Below are 22,858 nucleotides of genomic sequence, written 5' to 3' on the forward strand. Positions count from 1 at the left end.
CTTTTTTTTCTTTAATATATAGGAAGCGTGTCTCAAAAACTCTTTTCCTTGTTGCCTTGTGGGGGACTTGGGGTAAGTAGATGCTTGTTTTTTCGCAAAAGGGAAAGCATACTGCATATGTATTCATTCATGAATTTTGCAGTACTGCATTATCAGTACAAAGTCTTCAGAAGCTGATAAAAAATGTAGAGATGAAACCTGAGCCATTATCATACTGTGTTTTCAAAGACACAGAAGACAGTACATTACAGCAAACATATGGAATAGTTGGACAAGAACATATTTTGTGATAATGTGCACACTTAGTTGTCCTACTTTGGGTGTTTTACATGAGCTCTATTTTTCAGGAAAGTAACAGGGGTGTAATTGTTTTAGCAAAATGAGCTTTGGATAAGCTGTTTTGCGTATTGTTGAAAAGTAAATATAGCTTCACATTTCTCAGAAAGGACAAACAATTTACCAAAGCTAACATTTAGCATGAGAAGTGCTCACTAGTTGCTAGCTAATAACTTGGGTGTTGTTAAACTAATAAATTATTTGAGCATTGTTTTGTCCTGTTTTGAAATGGATTCATTCTGGAATACAAGCTTGCAAGTATTAGGACACAGCAGACAAAAATCTGCAGACAAAAATCTGTTGCAACACTAGGTAAAAGAATTATTCTAAATTATTGAAAAACATGACATGTAGAATTGAGATAATACCAGGGATAAATAAATTTTCACATACAGGGGTTTTTCCCCACAAAAGCATTCTACACTTTTGGTCCAGCTGGGTCCATTATTTACTGATATCAGCAATATCAAAGTGAAAAGTTGATATTATTGGATATTGATGGGCTGGCTAGATGATGCATATATATTTTAGTTCCCTTTCAGTGTTTCGGAGTATGCAGGAATAAAGCCACAATCTCTAGAGGTCAACTTCCAATGCAACCTTCTAACATTTTATTTACTTTTATCCTTCACAAAGGATAAATTCCATACCATACTAGTCTTGTTTATAGTGGGGTTTTTAATATTTATTATGAGATACCTGACAGAAGAAATAGTCATTTTGTAAGGTTTTAACACATAAAAAAGAAAAATTCCATTTTAACTTTCAGTATTTAGTAATTTTGGAGCATTCATGAGCTATGAGTTAAGGAACAAAGAATCAGGAAGTGGTAATCATTCCAGCTCCTCTACTGTGAACTTAGCTTGCTGAGGACTCTACCTGCAGTTTGGAACCTGGTGGCCAGCAACTTGGTAATTTTGAAACTTGAGGTCATTTCTGTATATGGATCAACTAACATTACATATTGACACGTAGGCATACATGTCCACATGCACCTCTATGCAATACTGTGTGCGCACATGCACACACACACATAAACATGCATATATTTCTGCATCAAAAAAGAAATTTTCACATAGTTGTTGCACTTATTAAGAAGTTTAGACAAAACTGAATGAGACAAAGTTGAGAAAGGATGTTTGGGCTTCTGAGTGAGAAGCTGGTGTAAAAATTTCTTGACAAATCTCTTTGAGGGCTTTGGAAAGTAAATAGGGCTATGGTATGCTTTGAAAATTAAAGTATAAGATTTTTCTATGAAACAAGTTATTGTGGTATTAAAAATCATGAATAGAGATGTGCTTTTAAATCCTACTAATGAAAGTATGTTGTCCATTCTAAAGCTAATGCAAGTCAGAAATGCTCACTATAACTTTGGTTTTTAAAGCATTTAAAATTATCTACAGTTTTTTTGAATCTGTTTATTTCTTATTTAAAATCATGGAAATTGGATTAAAGAACATGTTGTAGAAATGGATCTTTTATTTATTTTTTTTGCTAGTTGCTTTGCCTTTCTACATATTATTATTGTCAGGCTTGCTGTGGGGCTCTTTTAAAGGAATAGGTTATGACCTTTTTCAAGGTAAATAATCAGATTAGGAGCTCTCTTTCAGTGATATTTAGATGTCTATTGGTTAAGATGAGCTCTGGGAAAGGGAGCTGCTTCACACTGTGTGGAAAGCAGTTCTTAAGTTTACTTTCAAAACGATGGTGGAAAGAAAGAAGCAGCATTGCTACTTAGTAGCTTTCAACTTAATAGGTTATAAAGTAGTGATTGGTCAATGTAAGGCCAAAAGTAGCTCATGCAAAGATTTTAAGGAAGGATGGAAGAAGTGACTCTTAAAAATTTTTGTTCTCATTTATTTTCTTGTTTGCTTGCTTCATTACTTGTTTGCTAAAGAATACAGTGAGAAAGTATTAAGACAAAAAAGGATTCCCTTCTTGCAGGAGACTTTATGACTGCCTCTTGGAGAACGGTTTTCAGAGCTCTTTGATCCTATTGTATTCTAACTATATGGGGACCTTGCTGGCTGTTATTTGCAGCTCTTCTATTATTAAATAGATTAGTGGTTAGGCTACTTACACAGGGGATGGGAAACCTAGACTAATTTCTCTCCACTGCCAGACTGGATTTAATATCAGAGCCCCCATCTCTTACCAGATGTTGTTATCACTGAGGAGATCATAGGTCCCATTGTTTCTGGCTGGGGACCCTCACACTCTGTGCTGAAGCTGTGCCACTGTTGAAAAGAGCACTGGACCAGCAAGACAGAGCATTAGTAGGATAAAGCCCATGTACCTAAGGCTATGATCTACCTGTCATACATTTATAAATAATGTACATTCCTAGCTCTGAGCCCCTGCTTCACAAACAGCTTATATGTTTCACATGAAAGAATCACTGGACAATATGGAAACTGCTTTTTGAGCAAGCGCTGGTATCTAGGACTTCACAGGCATTGAAGACGTGATCAGCTGATGTGCTATAGGCTGTGTTGGCATGAATTTGGGATGGTTTGCATTGTTCACAGACAAAGGTCCAACTAACCCCTGTAACTCTGAGTTCTATTATATTATTGATCTCATTGTTATCTCTGTTCTAACAGTACCAATAAACTGCAGTCAGGATCAGGGATCCTCTTCTTTGGACGTTACTTACAGTTACAGTAAAGAAAAGTTCTTTTCAAGAATTGTGAAAAGCAAACAAGAGGCATTGTCTATAACTAATATTTTCTGATCCTGTTCCATCATGGCTCTAAATCTTTTGTACCCATGCAAAAGGCATGTAAAGCTGTATTTACTGATTTTGTAAACATTTCTCATCCATATGAATTTTCTTTCAGGTAGTGATAGGGACAGATTATGTCAGGGTCATTGGCGAATTTGGTTTGGTATATGTTAGGCTTTCAGAAGAAATCAAACAATAAACTTTATAGTTCTATAAGAAACTATATAGGTAATAATTATCTATCTAAAAGCACAAAGCTGTTTCATACTGACAGTCAAACTGAACAGATGTCCCACAGAGAGAAAAAAAAAACCTTTTCCAAATCTAACCTAAATTTGCTCGGAACAGGTTTTCTTTCAATGGTGGTTAATTTTTTATCAGAGGACTATCTAGGGTCAGCAGTATAACATCCACTGAAGTATGGGACCTCCCTCTTACAATAATGTTTTTTATTCTTTTTGCAAGCTTAAGGTTGTTCCAGAACCAACTGTTGTTAAAAAATTCTAATACCAGGGGGATGAAATTCTTTGTCTTGGAAGAGAGACTAGCAGCTCTAGGGCCAGCAGTTTTAATAACAAGAGATGGTTTCTTGCAGCTGGTCAGAAGTTTGGAATGTGAAAAGTTTTCCAGGAGAGGTGGGTAGATTGCAGGTGAAGTGGCCAAATGGGGAAAATAATCACAAATTACTTTTTGGTTCTGTGGATTATCAGACCATCCACAATTTTTCATCTGTAAACAGCCAATAGAGCCATAACTGATCATTTGATCAATGAATCAATCTATTGCAATTCTTTCCCTTCTGTTATGCTGTGAAAAAGACAATGAAAGCAGCAGAAATCTACTTTCAGTGGGAGTAAGTTTCATCTCCTTGCCTCAGACTGTCACTAAAAATAGTGATTGTTTTCCTGCCTGTTTGACCTGCTGCTGTGTGAAGAAATCTTGAAGTCATTTCTCAGCCATATTTTTTTGTCTAGTTGATAGGCAAAAAAACCCACAAAAGCAAAGAAGAGCAGGCTTTTATGATAATGTCATCATCGGCTCCCAGCTTCAAACACTTCTGCGGCTTTTGAATTGTCATTTATAACTTGGAACTGAACCGACCCATAATTCCCTTGATGCATTTAAAGAAATTGATAACAGACTGCTTCTTTTATGGCTCAGAGGAGGCAACTCCAATCACATCACTATTGGCAGTCAATATTATTTTCTGACATGGTTGTAAAAGTATAAAGGGGCTTATGGCATTTGTTTAGATGAGGAATGGGCTCTCAAGCTGTGCTAGGGTTTATGGGTGCAGATTACTGAGAAGCAAAGGGAATATGATGTTTGCAAACAGGATATGATTTTATTTAAGTTTGGGTTTCATACGTTGTTCCCTGGGGATTGTCCTGCAGACAGAAGAGAATTTCACTTTTATCATATGAAATTGGGCAGTTATCCAATCCCCCCTGCTCTCCCCCCACCCTCAAAAGACACTGCTCCAAACCTGTGATGTGTAAAGTCAGATCTTTAAATTGCAAGAGGAGTAGCTGGGGGAGAACACCACCTCACAAGAAATCAGACTTTAGCAGAATAAATGTTTAGTGAGCTGATCAGAGTGGTTCATGGGCTAAATATCAAGCCATTTGAATGGCTAGAGATTGGCTTGTACATATTACGGAAAGTCCATTACATTTCCTCTAATTTTGCTGTTATTGCAGTATAACAGAGGTGAGATTTTTTGCTGAGATAGGATGGTCTTGTTTCATTAACTGCTGGCCAGTTTCATTAACTGAAGTGTAGCTTAGATCTTTCATATCAGAAAATAATTGTTACAATAAAGTAACTGTCAAGAAAAGAAATGTAACACCATAAAATCTCTCTACATTTTTCCAAAACTTAAAAATATTCATATTTTCTGAATGTTGAATTTCTTCCTGGCATTCCTTGCTGTGGTACCTCATGACTGCACAGGAGGAAAAGCAACAAGAAAGGCAAGACTTCAGTAGTATACAACTTTAGGAAGTTATCCAGGCAACAAATTTTCTGTGGCTTCTCATTCTTCCCTTGATCTTCTCACCCTGAGCCCAGGAAGAATTTTCAGCCTTTACATATTATGACTTTTCATTCCTCTTTGTATAAGAGCTATTGGTACCAACCTGGTTCCATTATCATGGTATAACTGTAAAAATTAAGAAAATATTCATGATGGCATTGTTTCCTTGTAGCAGATTTTAGGCTCCAGGCTGCTTAGCAGTCTCTCCATATGTCTGCATGCAAATCTGGTTGTAGAGAAATTGGACTGGCTATGGTTTGGGCACTCAAATTAAACATCACCTCCACACAGATTTCAGAATTAACTTGTGTCTTCCCCCTATATCCCAGGCTGTACCAAAATAGGTATAGTCCTTTTAAAACGTCAACCAAAAATATGTCTGTTTCCTGGTCTGAGGAAAGCAATCTGTTATTCCTAGAAGCTCACCTACTCAATATGATGGAAATCATTAATATAACATACCATCAATATAATCACCTATTAATTTAAACTACTTACTCGAGTTGCCTTATTAACCTACTGAAATTTGCCATTATAACATTTTGGAGCAGATTGCGGGAGACTTCTGGGAATAAAGGACTTGTTTACTTCCTAAGCCTCTCTGGCAGCTATACCATCCCTAAAAAAATTCCAATATTTAATGAAAACAACTTCAGAAGCACATTATACTTTAATTGACATATTTTGCATGACTACTTAGGACTCATAGTTACATAGTGTTGACCGTGTGATGTTTCCTGCAGAAGTCATCAAAATATGTGATCAAAAAGGCCATCCTGGTACCACCCGAAGACATAACTTGAGGCCAGTTGGGATGGGACTTGGAACAAGGGCTGGAGGTTTGTCATCCCAGAGCATTTAAGGGTCTGCATGCTCAGTCATTTAGCGCAGTTCCCTATAAACCTATTTAGGCTATCCACAGGGTGAGTGAATGAGGGTGTAACGTACTCCCAGCTGCACTGGTGAATGCACTTTTTAGGTGATATACCCCACCAGTTCTCGCAGTTCATGAGAGCCAGCTGTTTTGTAGGAACAGATCAATTAACATTACACTTTAGTCAAGCATTCTTATGTACAGAGAATTGCAGACTTTCTAGCAGACAAAGTCACAGCTTCCTGGAGTGGGCATACTAAAGACAACATAGGGAAATGAGATAAAAACTGCACATTGCTTACTTTCAGTTCAGAATAACAACAGTTCTCTGAAGATTCTCTTATCGAGCTTCACATACCTAATTTTAAACAAAATACTGGAGCAGCCAAAGCAGGACCCTGACCACCCTTGTTTGCCTCAACAACCATTAGAGAGCCATGTGCATCACTACAGCAGGAGTCAGTTGACCTAAGATCAGAAAAACTGACTGGAGATGCTTGATTTCCTTCATTGACAGGGACCTGAAGCAATGAAGTTCTTAATTTTAGGCACATTCATTTTAGGAAAATGTGGTGGGTTGACCCTGGCTGGATGCCAGGTGCTCACCAAGCTGCTCTATCACTCCCCTCCTCAGCAGAACAGGGGAAGGAGAAAACAAGATTAAAAAAACAAAACTGGTGGATCAAGATAAAGGCAGTTTAATGAAGCAATAGCAAAGGTTGCACATGTAGAAGCAAAGGAAAACAAAAGATATTATTCTCTACTTCACATCAGCAGGTGATGTTCGGCCACTTCCCAGGAAGCAGGACTTTAGTATGCCTAATGGTTGCTCCAGAAAACAGACGTCCTAAATCAAAAATATCCCTCCCTTCCTCCTCCTTTCTCTTAGCTTTTATACCAGAGCAGATGTCATATTGTATGGAGTATCCAACTGGTCACTTCAGGTCAGCTGTCCTGGCTATGTCCCCTCCCAAGATCTTGCCCACCTTCAGCCTACTAGTGTGGAGGGGATAATTTTGGAGGGACAGCCTTGATGCTGTGCGAGCACTACTCAGCAGTAGCCAAAACACTGGTGTGTTATCAACACCTTCCTCTAGTTACCAACACAGAGCACTGGCGCTATGAGGGTCACTGTGGGGCTCAGCCAGACCCAATTCAGAAAAAAAAGTTAACAAGTGTGATAACATGAATCTGGGTGATCACAGCAGGAAACCAATATTCTTCCTTTACTGAGGCACAGAGACTTCATCTCTGGATGTGGAAAGTGCAATGTTTTCTCATCTCTGGGCAGGGAGGGGATGCTGCATTTAGCATATGAATACCATGGCCACAAAAAAGGGAAAAAATCTCTTCACGCTGAAGTGCAGATATTTTGTCCCATTCTTGTCCTTTCATGGCACTGAGGTGGCCCTGTACCATCCACCATGGAGCCTGATGTTTAGACCAGTGAGAGGCGGAGCTGTTTAACTGAGAGATGTAGTTCCTTGGCATTGCAGCAGGCACAACAGAATATTTTAGAATAGCCCCAGACTGCTTTTACTTGCATCAGGCTTTCCATAGAAAGCTCAGGAGTGGTAATCTGCCTACTCATCAAATACAGAATTTGGTCCCTCAGACAATTTTGGGGCTTTTTTTAAGAGAGGACCTTTTTCCTTTGGTACTAGACTAGATGAAAAAAACTGTAAACAAAGATAAGGCACATGGAATACAGAAAATTATTGTGAAGTTAATGAAATACCATAAAGTCAAATCTTTAAAGGTTTTATCTCATCTTGTGCATTTCCTAAAAACTGTTGTGTGGCCAAAGGCTAGCATTATGCAAAGAAGCCTTCCTATTTGCCAGAATATGAAACATTATATACACACACACACACACATTGTATGTAAATAGTGGAACAGTACCATATACAATTTACTAATACTATTCACTTTCCCCAGACTTAATCACCCACACACATATGGATTTGATGGGAACTCTGTAACTAAACCAGAATTCACATTTGCACTTTAAAAACATATCGTGTTTATTGATAGAATTTAACCCCCAAGATGGACAGAAAAGCCCTCTGAAGAGGAAATGTTCATGTGTTCCTTATCTGAATAAAGACCAGGTTCTAGCATAGCTCCAGTGGTGGCCTCTAACCTAAATATCATCTACATTGAAGAAGAAAGATTAAATGCTATATATTGCTAAGACGTGTTCAGCAGCAAATGATGAATCTTTTAAAAAATAAGGCTTGAATCCTGCACATAAAAGTTGTATTTTCTGTAACTGTATGCATTACAACCAGCTACACATTGTTCTATTTGCCCATGAGGTCCTAGAAACTGCATGATCAAACATAAGAAGGCAGTTGCACAAGCATTTTCACACACTAATACATTAAATACTAAAACAAATTTCAAGTTAAAATAGAGTACTCAGAGTTAGATCTGAAAGTGCAGTAACAGTTTTTTACAAGCATCTGGTATATATGCCACATATCTGAGCCTTGAATCTGGTCTTAAGTGTTTTATTTATGTATTTTTTTAAAAAAAACAAGTTCTAATCCACATGTAAACCATGCTATCCTCCCTCTATTCCCCCTGCCAATGATCCACACATCACTTTTTCACTAAGGTTTTGAGATCCTTTAGGGTGTCGAATCTATGCTTTATGATTCTGAATGCCTGTCACTAAAGTTAGTTTAAAAGAACAACTGAATCAAACTATGTCTTCTGAAGACGATATTCTATTCAGGCTTCAGCTTGACTTAGCCTGATTCTTTTATGATTCTCATTTTGAATACAAAGCTATTTATTTTTTTAATACAGACCTCACATATTTACTTACTTTTTTACAAACCTTAAAGTGAATTCTGTTTGTACAGAAGTAGAGGTGCTGCATTTTTATCAGTGGTTGACTACCACCATCAGTAACTCTACTAGGCATTCAATTATTAATTTTTACTTAGAATTTTTTTACTGAGTATTTTCTGGAAATTGGCTTTGATTTATAAGAGCTTTACAACTTAGATCAGTATTGGCAGGTAAAAATATTCTACATACAGTGGGTACATATACTGTCCACATTCCTTGTTCTTGCCCAGAAAGAAGATTTTGGGGTCAGAATTAATAGCCTCTAAAATTCTTTTTAGAAGTCCATTCCCATGAATATTGCTGATCAGTTCTCTTATTGGAACTATTCAAACACAACAGAGAAGTCCATGCAAGCCCAAGTGAATTCCATGTTTTTTGCTTAAGCAATGATTTGTGATGAACCTTTGAACTATTCATCCCACTGGAGCCTAAAGACTGCATCCCCTTCACAATTTTTTTGTAAACTGCAGTGGTAGGCAATAAAGTATGAAAAGCTGGTATTCTGGGCATTCTCTAAGGCAGGAATTTTAGATTAAAGCAGCTGGAAATGCCTTTGACAGAACAAATCTCTGACACAGCTGCAAAATAGTAGTAAAAATAAAGGAAGCTCACTGTACGTATTTCTCCTAAAGTAGCCCACTTTTACACACTTCCTGTATGTGGGATTTATGGAAGAGGCATCAGCCATGCAAACTTTTTCTCCTTTGTTCCTTAATGAGAGACATGGCTGACAGGCCATTCATTAGAGGTTGTTCCTTGGAGATGATGTGCACACCTTTGCTTCTTTAGTCATGGTGAGATGAAACAGCAGCTGAGAAGCATGTTGAGGGCCTTTTGCTTCTTAGTGGAAATCATGGAGGTGATGAATGATCACCAGGACATCTGTAAGAGTGGGAGGTGAGAGCTGTGAGCGTGGCACCTGGGAAGCTGCACTGCTCATGGTCAGGAGCAAAGTATTACAAACTTATGTGCTAGCATTTGCTGGCACCAACTGTCTCCAACAATGACAGATGCCTTGCTGAAATGATAGCAAAATGCCACACACAATTTTTAGAAGTTGCAACACTTCAGAAAAAATATTTAATTTCTATTTTCATGCCAGGCAACTAAAAACACCAGTGATGTAAATGTGTTTGTTCTGGCATAGGTGGAAGAGTGTGAGAGTCTGAATGCTTTTAAAGCTAAAGCACAGAAATCTGCTCTGCAATATGCAACTTTTATTAAATTGCAGTATCATTGAGGAGGTCTCTACTCTTCTATATTATTTCTCACAGATTTCTTAATCAGTTTGTTTACTGCATATAATTACACTCTAGTTAGCTGACTAGTTTTTATTTACTTCTTAATTTCATAACCACTTATATCAAAGGACAGTATTTTTTTTTATGTAGTACTTTCCCAGATTTGTGTTGAAATGTATCCATCTGAAATGCATACTCGATTAACTTCCATCTCAGGAAAGTTGAGCCCAACCTCTGTTCTTTAAAGAAAGGGCAAAGAATCCTTTTAAACTATTGTAAAGAACTGCTACTTTTTAGCTTGTTGTCCAGAATATTGGACACATAGAATACAATCACTGCTATCAAAGAATCATCAGAGGTCAAAAGTTCCATGAACAGGTAGATGACAGATTTAATTTTTGGAACTATTCTCAGAGAATGAGTATCTCTAGTAGGAATGTGCGGTAACTCTAGGAGGACTGGTTTTTATTTTTATGCTGACAACAGTTGTGCAGAGCATCCAGAGCAGAATGAGTGGTTCAGTCTATTTTTCATTCCTTTTAGGAGTGAAAACAGAATTCCACTGTGGAAGCTGGATTTATGTTTAATCAGAGAGAGAGAGAGATATGCTTTGTCAGAATCCATCCCAAACCAGTATCTTGGGTGTTCTTTTATATTGCCATACCGTTATCAGTGAATGTGTATTTAAGGTAACTTCAGAGTATATCATAAGTATTTAAGAAAGAGAAATAACTCACACAGATGAATACACCATGCAGGGTTTGAAAAATAGAAGGGTGTGTCCAACTGGGAGCAGCATCTCTGGTCAGCAGAACTGTGATCCAGTGACCACTGGGCAGATCCCAGGAGGTTTCCAGAGGAGGGAGGACTGAAACAGAGGGTGAAAAATGAAGAGGTTCTTTAGCAGAAGAAAGGACAGATGAAACAAAAGACAGTTATAAATATCTATTTAAGATGCTTTAGAATTATTATTCATGCTACTTTTTTGCTTCTCTGAGGTAGGTTTCAGATAAATGTAAATAGCAGTAACATTTCCAGTTTCAGCAGCTGCAGTGATTTCAGAAAGGCCTTTAGGTAAACAAACTCTCTCAGATGTATTGCCATATCCTTCCTCTCTACCTTCATATACACGTGCCACAACCTGAGCACAGTATAAGGAGTTGGTAACTTTCAAACTTTATAGTCAGTCTTCCTCAGTATGAAATATTCCAGCCATGAGGGGTTATGGGACAAACTTTCTATCTGGTGAAAAGTCTCTGCTGCAAGGTTTCTTTTTTCTTAGCTTGTTTTAAGTATGCTTAAAGTTTGTGAAAGTTAAGTTATCACATAGATATTTCTTGCAGCAAGCATTCATATCAAGTTCTTTTTGTAGTGCAAAGCAGGGAATTTCTGAAACATAAGTCATATTCAGTCAGGGAAAGTTACCTACATTTCACTTAAGTCATTCCCTTCCTCTTTAATGCCTCCACATCCACTTCAGGGACAGGTAGCTTAATTTCTATCATCTGTAGCTTTACAGAGTATTAGCTTTGCTACAGATGCCAATGATTGAGCTATACTAGATGTGCTTGAAAAAGCCTACAACCTACAGTGTTCATTCAGGAAACTTGGAGTGAAGTAAATCCATATGTGTGTTAGAAAGTCAGCATTCACAGGGCTCGTGTTTGTTGGCTCTTGGCACTATCATGCACAATCCTTCTTTGAAGAGCTGCAGAAGTGATAGGATTTTTGATAACAAAATGTGTAGCATGCTTATAGTTTAACACTGACATTTTGATACTTTAAAAAAAATAGGGGTTTTTCATTTGGTTAGGTGTTCAGAACATTTTCCTACCCTGGCAATTTTTTAAAGGACTTTTAAATGAAAATAATATATATATATAATTAGGCAGGAAAAAGGGGGTTAAGATTCTCTGTCAGAATTAAGCTACAAATGCTGTATTTTTTGCAAATGTTCTTTAAAATTTTCTGAAAAAATTCCTAATCAAGGTAAATATTTTACTGAATTCTTCTGTGGCTCCAAAGCACTTGCAGAACAAAAATAACCTCTTATAGAATTCCATCTGACTTTTTCATAGTCTGTGATTCAGAAAGCATCACGTTTGTCACAAATTCATGCATACTCAGCATCTAGACTGTCAGATATATGTGATATATACATGAACTAGAACCAGAAACCACAGTGTCTAATCCTATTCCCTTTACTTGTGTATAATCCAACCATTTCACCTCACAGGAATAAAGAAAAGCATATCTAGTAAGAATTTACATAGCTGCATTTCATATACAGCTTGGCAACTGGGCCAGCTAGTAGCTGTAATTTTAATGGGCTTGCCATTTATACCACTGTATTTCAACAGTAATTTACAAAGCAAACATTGAGTAACACTAAAAAAAAAATCTGTGATTGCACACCTGAAACATTTAACGCTATACATAGAACTAATAGATATATAAAACGGAGTGAGATGGCATTTTCCAGTCATTACAGCTAAAGCATTGATTGTATGATGGAAGTTTTTCTAGGTTTTTCTTCATGATATGTTCCTCAGAAATTCAGTCTTAATTTTGTATAAATATGAAATAGAATTTGACATCTAAGTTTGTAATACTGCACCTTTTCAGGGTAATTATTCATATGTTTATGTTAGTTTTCTTGTATTATAATAACTGTGCACTAAGGTATGCAGCTTCAGTTGGCTACCCCTGGCTTTGAGTTTATTATTTGTTACATGTACCATGCCCAAAAGATCAGCTAAAATATCCTGAATTTCCTGTGTATATTTAGGTGGTAATTTTTGAAAATTCCTCAGGAAATGCTGTTTTCTTTCCTGATTGTCCATTTTTACTTCCTGTCCAGGTAAAATGAGGTAGCAGTCATTCACGTGGTCTGAGGCAAATTTTTCAGTGGAAGATATTTGGTCTTATTGTCCCAGTTCAGTCTTCTCACACTCAGTTGAAAGCAGAAGATGATAAATGCCGTGTCCTGGCCAATACTAAGCATTTAGTGGTTGGAGAGACTGCCGTCTCATGTGTCAGAGCTGACAACTGTCTTGAAGGGTGGGCACTCTCAAGCTGTGGTTACAATTTTAACTTAATCGGTCTTCCTGGAAATGAATCATAGTCCCTTTGAGGCTGCAGGCTCCTGCTTGTGCCCTGGTGTACTGAGCAGCTGCCATTGAACCTTTTTCATCAGCCACTCCTTCACGTTAACCTTAATTTGCTAGCCATAAAAATTGTAAGAAAGTACTCCCTCCCAGCCTTCTTGTTGATACTTCTTTATTTAAAGTACTGCACAGTATTTCTCAAACTTTATTATGGTTTCATTAAATTGATTTAACCAATGACCTCTACTTATTTATCTCTTTATTTGTTTTAAAAATGAAAATTGATTCACAGTTGCTTTAAAGCAATAGAGAGACAATCTGAAGGTCTGCCTAATGTTAAATGCATCATTATTTTTTTTCCTACTTGGTTTCTTTCTTATTTCTTCTTGTAATTTTCTTAGTTACTTATTGATTTGTGTGTGTGTTTGGGAAAGCTACTTAATTTCTTTCAATCTCAAGCTACTAATCTGCAAAACAAATATAATAAATCATCCCATATCAAACTAATGATGTTTAATTGTGTTTGTACAATATTTTTAGTTTCTTGGATGTAAATACAGTATGCTGTTATAACTTATTCTAAACTTTGTGAGCAAAATCCAGTCTCCTTATTCAGGTCTACTATGAATACAAACTATTTTTGTTAGTTCTGCTCCATGCACACAAAACTGATAGGAACGATAGAGAACTCGGGTCCAGCACACTGAAAAGTAAGATCACTTTAGTAGTTTGAAATACAATATTATTGTAACAGTAATGGTGAAGATATTTGACAGGTGTAGAGAAGATCAAGCTTCTTTCTGTTTCAAATGACTAATCAGAGAAATTCCTTAGAACCTCAAAAGTTGAGCAGCAGTTGCATCCATTTTCAATTACTTGATTTCTTTCTTTCATTCCTTTTTTTTTTTTTTTAAAAAAAAAAAAAAAAAGAAATTAGGAACAGAAGCTTCTGCTTCAAACTGAAAACATGTCTCAGTGTGCTTGGAAGTTATCCAAATAGCATCTGCCACAGTATTTTGTCTATCCCTAAACGTTTTTCTTTTCATGATAAATTTGTACAGTATGATACAATTAAATGCACTTCCCATGGAGCATCGAGGAAGTCTGGCTGTCTCTTTGAATGACTTTTTCAGACCATCATGTGTGCTAGCCCTAATATCATAAAAAGGATATACAACATTTCACCTATAGTTATTGGTATAAAATAAATAAAGAGTTACTAAAAATAGATTTCAGATGTAAAATTTTAGCATACTGATTGAAGCTGTAGAGCTGTTCTGCTTAGCCACCTTTATAATATTTCCTTTGTAATATTTTATTTTTATAATATTTTATCCTTGTATTTTAGATAATATTCATGTCATGTTTAACATGTAACGCTTACTCATTTAGCAAGCACAAAAAATGTTCTTTGCTTTAAATAACCACAGTCATCTGTCACAAAGTGGGACCTAAAACCTTTCAGCCAAAAATTATCAGTTCGTCAAAAGTGGAGACACAGAAAGGGTTGCACTTTATTTGATTTAATTTTATTTAATTTTATTTTCTGTCTATGGCAATAGTGACTACTGAAATTAATTCAAACAATTAATCGTTCTGATTTCAGTCACTCAAATATGACTCCTGCCTGGGTAGGAAAGACGAGCGCTTACGGCTCTTTTCTTTTTTTAAAAAAAGGGGTAATGACCCCTCACTCACTCACTCACCGGTGAGTTTTGGTGGCACGGGCTGCCTGTGACGGCTTCCGGAGCCCGCGGTGGCCATCTCCACCAGATGCTTTGCCCCAGCACTGGCAGGTCCCCATCACCCCGCCGGCGTGAGGGCCCGGCACACCGCGTCTGGCGTCTGGCAAGCAGGCCCGGCCCGGCCGATGTAACACTGTTTGTAATGAGAAATCTAAACAGGGAATGGCAGCGAGGCATGACAGGAATGTGTTTCCATTGGAAAAGCCTGTGCAGAGAAAAAGCATAAGCAAAGCCATGTCCAGAAGGCCTTTCAGCTGGCCAGGACGGAAGACTGATGTTATTGTACATGGGCTGTCACGCTGCCAGCCCTCCCTCACGGGTTTGTTTTCTCTCATGCTCTCCCTCTCCCTCTCCCTCTCCCTCTCTTCCCTGCCTTCCTCCCGGGGCCGGCTGTTTGCTCAGGTGGACAGTGACACCGTTTGGAACGAGCTGCACTCCGCCGGGGCGGCACGCATGGCGGTGGGCTGTGTCATCGAGCTGGCAGCCCGCGTGGCCTCCCGGGAGCTGAAGGTGAGGTCCGGACCGCGCCGTGGGTGGGAGCGCTGGGGCGGTGGAGCGAGGGGGGCTGAAGGGAGGCGTTGTTCAGCCCGCTGCTCTGGGGAGGATGGCGGGAGGAGGGCCGGGAGGATGGCCACGAAGGTGTGGCAGCCCCGGCGGCTCTTCCAGGCCTCGCTGGCCTTTGATATCCTGGAAGAGTGGTGGGTTCTTACAGCGCAGGGCTGCTACAGCCCGAGGTGAAGTTACTCATAGCGTGCACATCTCTGGCAAGTGGCTGTAGTGCTGCCTTTTGAAATGGACTTTTTACTTTTTTTTTTTTTTTTAATATGGTCGTTCAGTCACGTGCGTAACCTCAGGATACCACCCAGAGAGAGGGGAGGCAAACAGGGGTGTGCAGTGAGGGGGAAGACGAGGTGGCTGGCGGGGAGAGCGATGGCCCAGGAGGTGCCTTTCTGCCAGGCTGACTGCCCCGCGCCCTCCTCCCTGCCCCCTTTCCTTTCCTATCTCTGTGCTGCACGTCTGCAAGGCATGATGTACAAAACCCAAATTATCCCCAGTCTAAACAATTTATAAAAGGTCCAGACCTGACGGACTGACATTTTATTTGGTATTTTAACAGCCCTATTTAAAGGTGCACCATATGCAGCCAGAGTGCGGGCTTGCCCCAATAAACATTGTTGGAGCTAACATGTCTCCTTAATGAAACTGTTTATTCACTTTCCAGCCCAAATACTAATGGATTGATTCCTGTTTCCAAAACCAAGATAGAAATAAGTATTTTAGAATTAGCATTGTACGATGATTTTTAAAAGTCCAAACTGTATCTAAATTTGAGAATTTTCTTCCTGTATGTCTGTCTTGTTTCAGTCAAAGTATGTTAGCTATATGTTTAGGGAGGGTTACATATGTTTATGTGTACATATACATAGATATAGAATATATAGGTACGTAAATGACAGCATGCTTAGGTGAAATGCAGTACTATAGCTCTGACCCAATCAAATGCACCTACTAATCTTTCATATTCAGATGCCAGAATCATTTAGCGAGGTACTACACAAAATGTACATATTTTGAAATCTAAGATCAAGGACGGGGCATATCATATGGTACCCTGTCATGCATCCTTTCTGATGGGTATTTCATCCCCACTAAGCTTCCTGGGCAGAGCAGGATGCAGTACACTTACACAACTTAATGTTCATTATTCCCACCCAACTGGATTAGTGAAAGTAAAGAAGGACTTTTTTAGCTTGTTTTTACCTTTGCTGACTGTAGGACATATGTCAGTCTCTAAGGCAACATCAAGTTTTGATAAGAATAATAAGATATGTCCTGTGTGCAGTTGACATGAGCAGGGTTTGCTGCAGAATCTCTGCCACTTATGTCTGTACATTTGTGGTGTCTTTCCACACCTGTGAATGTTCTTGGTTTTTTATGTGTGTGTGATGGACAGCTGAAAAGAATCAGTCAGCCACTGTGAGACCTGGGTTGCTACTGGTGTTGCAACAGTCTGTAAACAAATATTTTAAATTTAGCACTAGTTTGTAGTTTACTGTAAAATTGTTGTTGATCCTAAATTGAATCTTTGTCATAGGACTGAAGCAGTCTCATGCAACCTGCAGCTGAGACACAGGAAAGGTAATTGTTCAATAGACATGCCAAGTAGTTGGTTTACCACCAAATCATCAAGAAAATAGGAATGGAAAGGATTTGCTATGAAAGAGAATCAGGAATACTCATGTCATTCCTGATAAGTGTTTATCTAACCAGCTCCTATACTTTCAGCATGAAGCCCAATTACTTACATGCCTCCATGCCAACCGTATGAACTAACAATCTGCTTGTGGTATTTATGGATAAGGTTATGGAAAGGTGACTAAGGCCTGAACTGACAGAAGAAAAGCATGGTAGCAGAAGTTCTGGAAATGCATTGAGACTGACATTACCTATTCTAGCAGAGTCCTCCTATGTTTGCTTTGTCACTGCACCCATACAAATCTGGCTTTTGCTGGCAAGTTGTTCCCAATACCCTCATATGGTAAGCGACATTAGGGAGATATTTTGCATTCTACACTGGGGTTTTCTCCATGGTTTTATGGATGAGATTGTAGGTACCTGCAAGATTTTAGCCCCACAGATCTGTATGTTCCAATCTACTTCTATGACTGTACACGTTGTTTGTCCATCTTGCTGCCATTTTTCCTCTGGAAACATACATGTTGCATTGATCATCTGTTTCTAGCGCAGGGAAAATGGCAGTTCTGTAGTGTACTTGTGAAGATCTGAGGAGAAGCAAAGCTGACCACTTCCATGTGCATTCACTGAGCCCATATGCATGTGAAGCACTGAGTGGGAGGATTAAGCTCTGATGGGAATCTGGAATGATCTGCCACAGCTTCAAAACCTTTGGACAACAAAAAGCACCTCCCAAGAACCATGTGTAAGCTATAGCAGCTCTGCAACATGTAAAACAGCAAGATGAGAGCAATAGAGAAACATGCTGTAGGTTTTCCATGGAAGTTGACCACTGCGGGCTGCTATCAGATGGTGCACTGTCAGTTCTGTGTCATCTTAAGAAAAAAAAGTAAATTATGAGACAGGACATACTGATTTTTTCTGAAATCCCACAGTTCTCTGAGATGAGCTGCATGTCCTGAAGTTCACCGTGGCAGACTTACAATACACAGCAAGGACTTCCTACAAGGCAGTGCTCCAGACTGCAGCAGAGGCAGCAGTGGATTATTTACCCACTGCACTGGAGAATCACAAATGCCTTTTTCTGAAACAACCATAGTGACATTAGGATAACCTCAGAGTAAAACTATCTAGCATAGGCAAAGTGTGAGACAAGAAGCCTCAAGAATGAGAAACAGGAGTCATTCACTGAACAAGTAGTTTTCTGACACAGGAATTATCAAATTTGTCGGTGTAGTTGGATATGAATAGCCCAAATATTTCTTAAAGCTTGACGAACCAATATATACATTTTTAAAAATGCAAATATGCTTTTTCTAAAATTAAAATTAATATAATAGTTTATTTTATGGACATGTATTCAATTAATTTTAAAAAATATCTACAATACTGAAGATAAACGTCTTCACTGCCTAGCAAAAAAAAAAAAAAAAAAGTCTTTACTGCCTTATTCCATTATCTCTACTGATACCGCTTGCTATTGCATAGAGTCATAATAACAGGTTGAAACTATAGGTACATGCTACTAAATAAAGGGTTGAGACTACAGAATAAATTATAAAAGTCTGTAGAACAATTGAGAGATTCACTACAGAGCTGGGCATGAGTCAAACTCATACACAAAGCAAAAGGTTCTTTACTTCATTCTGAATTTCCTGAGACTATCAGTCCCATTTCACACAGGTCTCATCTGAGAACAGCAACATTTTGTTCATCTGATTTGGACAGTGTTCAAAAACTGACCAGGAGTTGAGTTCTCTTCACCATAGTTCAAACCCCTTGTGAGACATCAGATTTCTTTGATCTCCTTGACTAATGGGGAAAGCATCAATATGACAGTGCTAAGGGCATAAAACAATAGGGTTTACTGAAATTCTACTGCTGCTGTAATACTAAATTACTGTGATTTTTTTTTTTTTTTTAAATTAGGACAAAGTGTCCATTCTCTGGGGAGTCTTAATCTGAATGTTTTTTATTTCATTATATCAAACAATCAAAATTAAGGATTTTGAGGGTTTGTTTAATAATATACTGAACACTCATTGAAATCCATTTGATACAATTTTGAGAAAAGATTTAATAGGTAATAAAGAATCACACCACTGAAATATATAGTATGATAAATTTGATGTTATACTAAGTTGAATGCAATGCTTTTCCTTTTTTTGTGAATTTATTAACATGTATGATGAATGTCATCTTGGCAATATTACAGTAGGAGATGAGCCTAAATACTGCATGAAGGTCACTCTTTTTTAGAGCCTTTTATAATTTAGGAAACCTGCTGATGCATGATGGGGTATTCATATTATATGAAACTGGTACCACAGCTCTCCTGTCTAGCTGTATTTCTGTATCTGCCTTTGCTTCTTTCTCATTTCCCCAACAGATTTGTGTACATGGCTTTTAATAATCTGCTGGCTGACCACAGATCTTTAGAAAAGTCGAGTATGCAGAACTGAGTAAATGTAATTCCACTGCAGTCATTAGCTATATCCAATAAATATTTTTTACAAATAAGAGAAGTCTTATGATATATTCCTTGGTGCTTGGGGAAGAAATACAGGTAGTGCCCTCCCTATGATTTCTTGCATGCAGTATAGCTTGTGAACTTGGAAATCATTGTCTCTAGCTTCTACCTAATGACCGCACCTTCAAAAAGAGGGCCCTAAAAGATCTAGCATCCACAGAGAGAACATTTCTTTCCTGGAAATGTCTCCTAAGGATCTTCTTCCTCTTTTGCATTGCCACAGGAAAATAGAGCTATGCTAGAAGTATGTTACAAAAGGGAACACTCATGGTGTCCCAGTCATTGCTCTGCAATAATGAGGCAGATTTCAGAGGCACGTGGTCTAATGGTTTGATGGCACTGTGAGGTGCTATCCAGCCTTGCCTTCCCATTTCCCATCCTGGCTCAGTTGCTTTCTTTACATGCACTCTGATGCTCAGCTCAGTTCACCTCCCCTTCCCCCCTGTGCAATACTTCACTCTCGGGCAGCTAAGCACAAAAAGACTCTGCTTGCCTGCACCCAGCTATCTTATGCAGCAGGCACTTCCCTCTTGCAGCTGAACTGAACGAGTATCGAAGTTGTCCAAACTCCACATCAGACAAACCTCAGGGGGAAATAAGAAGGATTTCTGCATCTGTGGTCTCTCTTGAGTTTCAGATTTCATTTGTAACTCTTAGAGCTTGCAGAAAATCTCATCTTTAGGACTTAGATTGCCAAATCATCGTTTTTTCTGAAAGATTTTAGGTCACTGATATTTCCATTGTGTTAATCAAGCTATTTATGATGATGCTGCCACTCTTATTGTTGCCATGTCTATGAAATGACTAATACTACTTTTAAAAAGTCTAAATTCAGATAGTTGATGTTAGTGTGATAATTTTGGAATAATTACACTTTGTTGATTAATGTCCTTCAAAACGCTATTTGTTCTTGTAATGGTTGATTTATTATGTGCTGTTTTGTAAAGATTAAATATGTTTCAACTTCTTTTCTGGTAACAAATAGTATGTTTCTCTAGCTGTCCCTTAATATCTTACAATTGACTGGCAGGAAAAAAAATTGTGCCAGTGAAATGTATAATTTAAAAAGAGTATACTAAATAAGAAACTTTTTGCAATGGTAGATGACTTTCCATCATCATGGGCAACTCAGTGCCAGAACAGACCATGAAACTACTGAAAATCCAAAGGAACATTTCTGAAATGGTTTTCTTCAGCCTCAGATGACCCCATTCAGTACTATTATAAGCTGGAATTAATTATTTTAAGTACAGTACCCATAATAAGGATTACTGTCTAGTTTACTTTGCCTGTCCTTTAAATATGTCAGCATTGGCAATGGCAGCACTCTTTTATGTGAAACACGTAAGCACCATATATTTTCAATCTGACAAATTTGAAACAGGAGAGAGCTGCACAATAAACTGTCAAGGGCTGGTAAGATTTGTATTGTTATTCCCCATTTCTAAAAAAGTTTGAATGAATTAAGAAGCAATTTTGCTTTGCAAAAGAACACTCAAGAAAGAAGGCACATAAGCTAAAAACGTGGTCTGAGACTGTCTTGAACATCCACTTCAGCTGAAGCAAGTGAAGCACAAGCCCTTTCCCTGTCTTATCATGTGTATATGTGTGTGCACACACATGTGTGAAATTGCCCTGCTGGTAGTTAGGGGTGATTTGACAGAATGAAAGCAACTGAAATGAGTTTCCTCCTAACCAGAATCTGATACGTTCCTGGGATGGTTCTTTCTGATATGTCAGGTTGAATCAATACCAAAATAAACCTCCTGCATTTGGTCTTTGCTACTCTGGTGTCTTTGTATAATCCATGGATAACTTAAATTCAACTTGAAACTCTCATTCCAAATGAGCTTGGTTATTACTGTTCTCAAGGCCTTTGTCACACAGGACTATGGAGGAATCATCATATAGTAAATTGTACTAACCTTGGGAATAAGCAGAATTAGCTTAATGAACCCCCTCCCACCTCCAAAATCTTAGTTTTCTAGTCTTAGAAGTATTCTGTATAAAAATCACTCAGCCATCTGTCACAGCTCTACTGCTATCTTTTCGAATAAAAATTAAAATGAAGTATCCTTCTAAAGACATAATAAACAAAAAGAGCTGAAAATAAAATGTCTCCCTAGCCTCACAGTGTCCTCCCTCCAGTAAAGCTTCAGGCTAGCACATTTCCGTGCCTGCCTAAACAACACAAAACCCCACACAGCTTCTCTGGTTTCCTACAGAGATCTCCTTTCCTGAGAAGTGCTCTGTGCTGTAGTGCCTCCTGGACAGTACTCCTCCTGCAGCTTCTTCCCTACCCTTGTCTCTACCACTCTGTCTCACCCTCTGCCCCATAACACTCTCCCTCTGCCTTAAAAAAAAAAAAAAGCCCATGTGTGGCAGCCACAAAAAGGCATTTTTTCCACAGCTCTTCCAGGCACAGCACTTTTAACAATGCATAGTGTGTAAGAAACAGTAAAAATGTTTATTTTACTAGTGTTAAATATATGATTGATAAAAGCCATCAATCAAAGTTACCAATAAAGTCTTTTAGACAGTAGTTTGTATTCTTTACTTTTACAGAGTTACAAAATTACAAAATTTCATATGGAACCATCTCTTAGATACATTATCCCGGCAATTATGTTTATATGTATACCTGAATTACTATTATTATTTCATACAGTAGTACAACTGTAATTATATGTGTGGTACATAGATTATCTCTGTGACCACTCTGTTCTTAAAAATCTTTGCTTTCTTTCCCAATACAGTTAACACCAGGTGTGGCTGAACAGGCCATCATGGTTGTATACAAGTTAGCCTGCAAGCACCAACTTTTCATGTGATTTTCTGGTGCTATTCTCTTAGACTGTCCAGAAAGCAGACAGGGAACTCTTTGTTTCCATTACAGAGTTAAATGTTTAATGTCCATTTCTATGTTCTTGGCCTCTACTAGCTTCCTCTGCAAGACAAAATGGTATTCCCTCATGTCCATTACTGTTTTCTTGGCAAATCTATGTCCTGTTAACACTACTCTGTTAAAACAGGGGTTCTTGTTGACTGCATTCATAGACCTCCAAGGCCAGACACTGGCTCCCACTCTAGCAGGATGAATAGCTTGTAAAATTGTCCTAAACAGGTACCTGAGGATTGCCTTAGCCTTACACCACTCTTACTTTCACCTTCCCTGCTGAATGGCATAGCTCAGGATCATGTTACAGCATA

The 22,858-nt window shown here is 38.3% G+C and overlaps 1 protein-coding gene across 2 annotated transcripts in view; it reads left to right on the top strand.

The window, feature by feature from the left end:
- Window positions 1-22,858, top strand: part of HDAC9 (histone deacetylase 9) — a 479,936-nt gene that overhangs the window by 354,316 nt on the left and 102,762 nt on the right. For both annotated transcript variants that reach the window (XM_037385339.1, XM_037385337.1), the window contains 2 exons: window positions 23-72; window positions 15,325-15,432. In XM_037385339.1, coding sequence (XP_037241236.1) covers window positions 23-72; window positions 15,325-15,432 — 158 coding nt within the window. The remainder of the gene's footprint in view (window positions 1-22; window positions 73-15,324; window positions 15,433-22,858) is intronic.

The sequence above is a fragment of the Falco rusticolus genome, chromosome 4 (genome assembly GCF_015220075.1).
Source record: "Falco rusticolus isolate bFalRus1 chromosome 4, bFalRus1.pri, whole genome shotgun sequence".
NCBI classification, from domain to species: domain Eukaryota; kingdom Metazoa; phylum Chordata; class Aves; order Falconiformes; family Falconidae; genus Falco; species Falco rusticolus.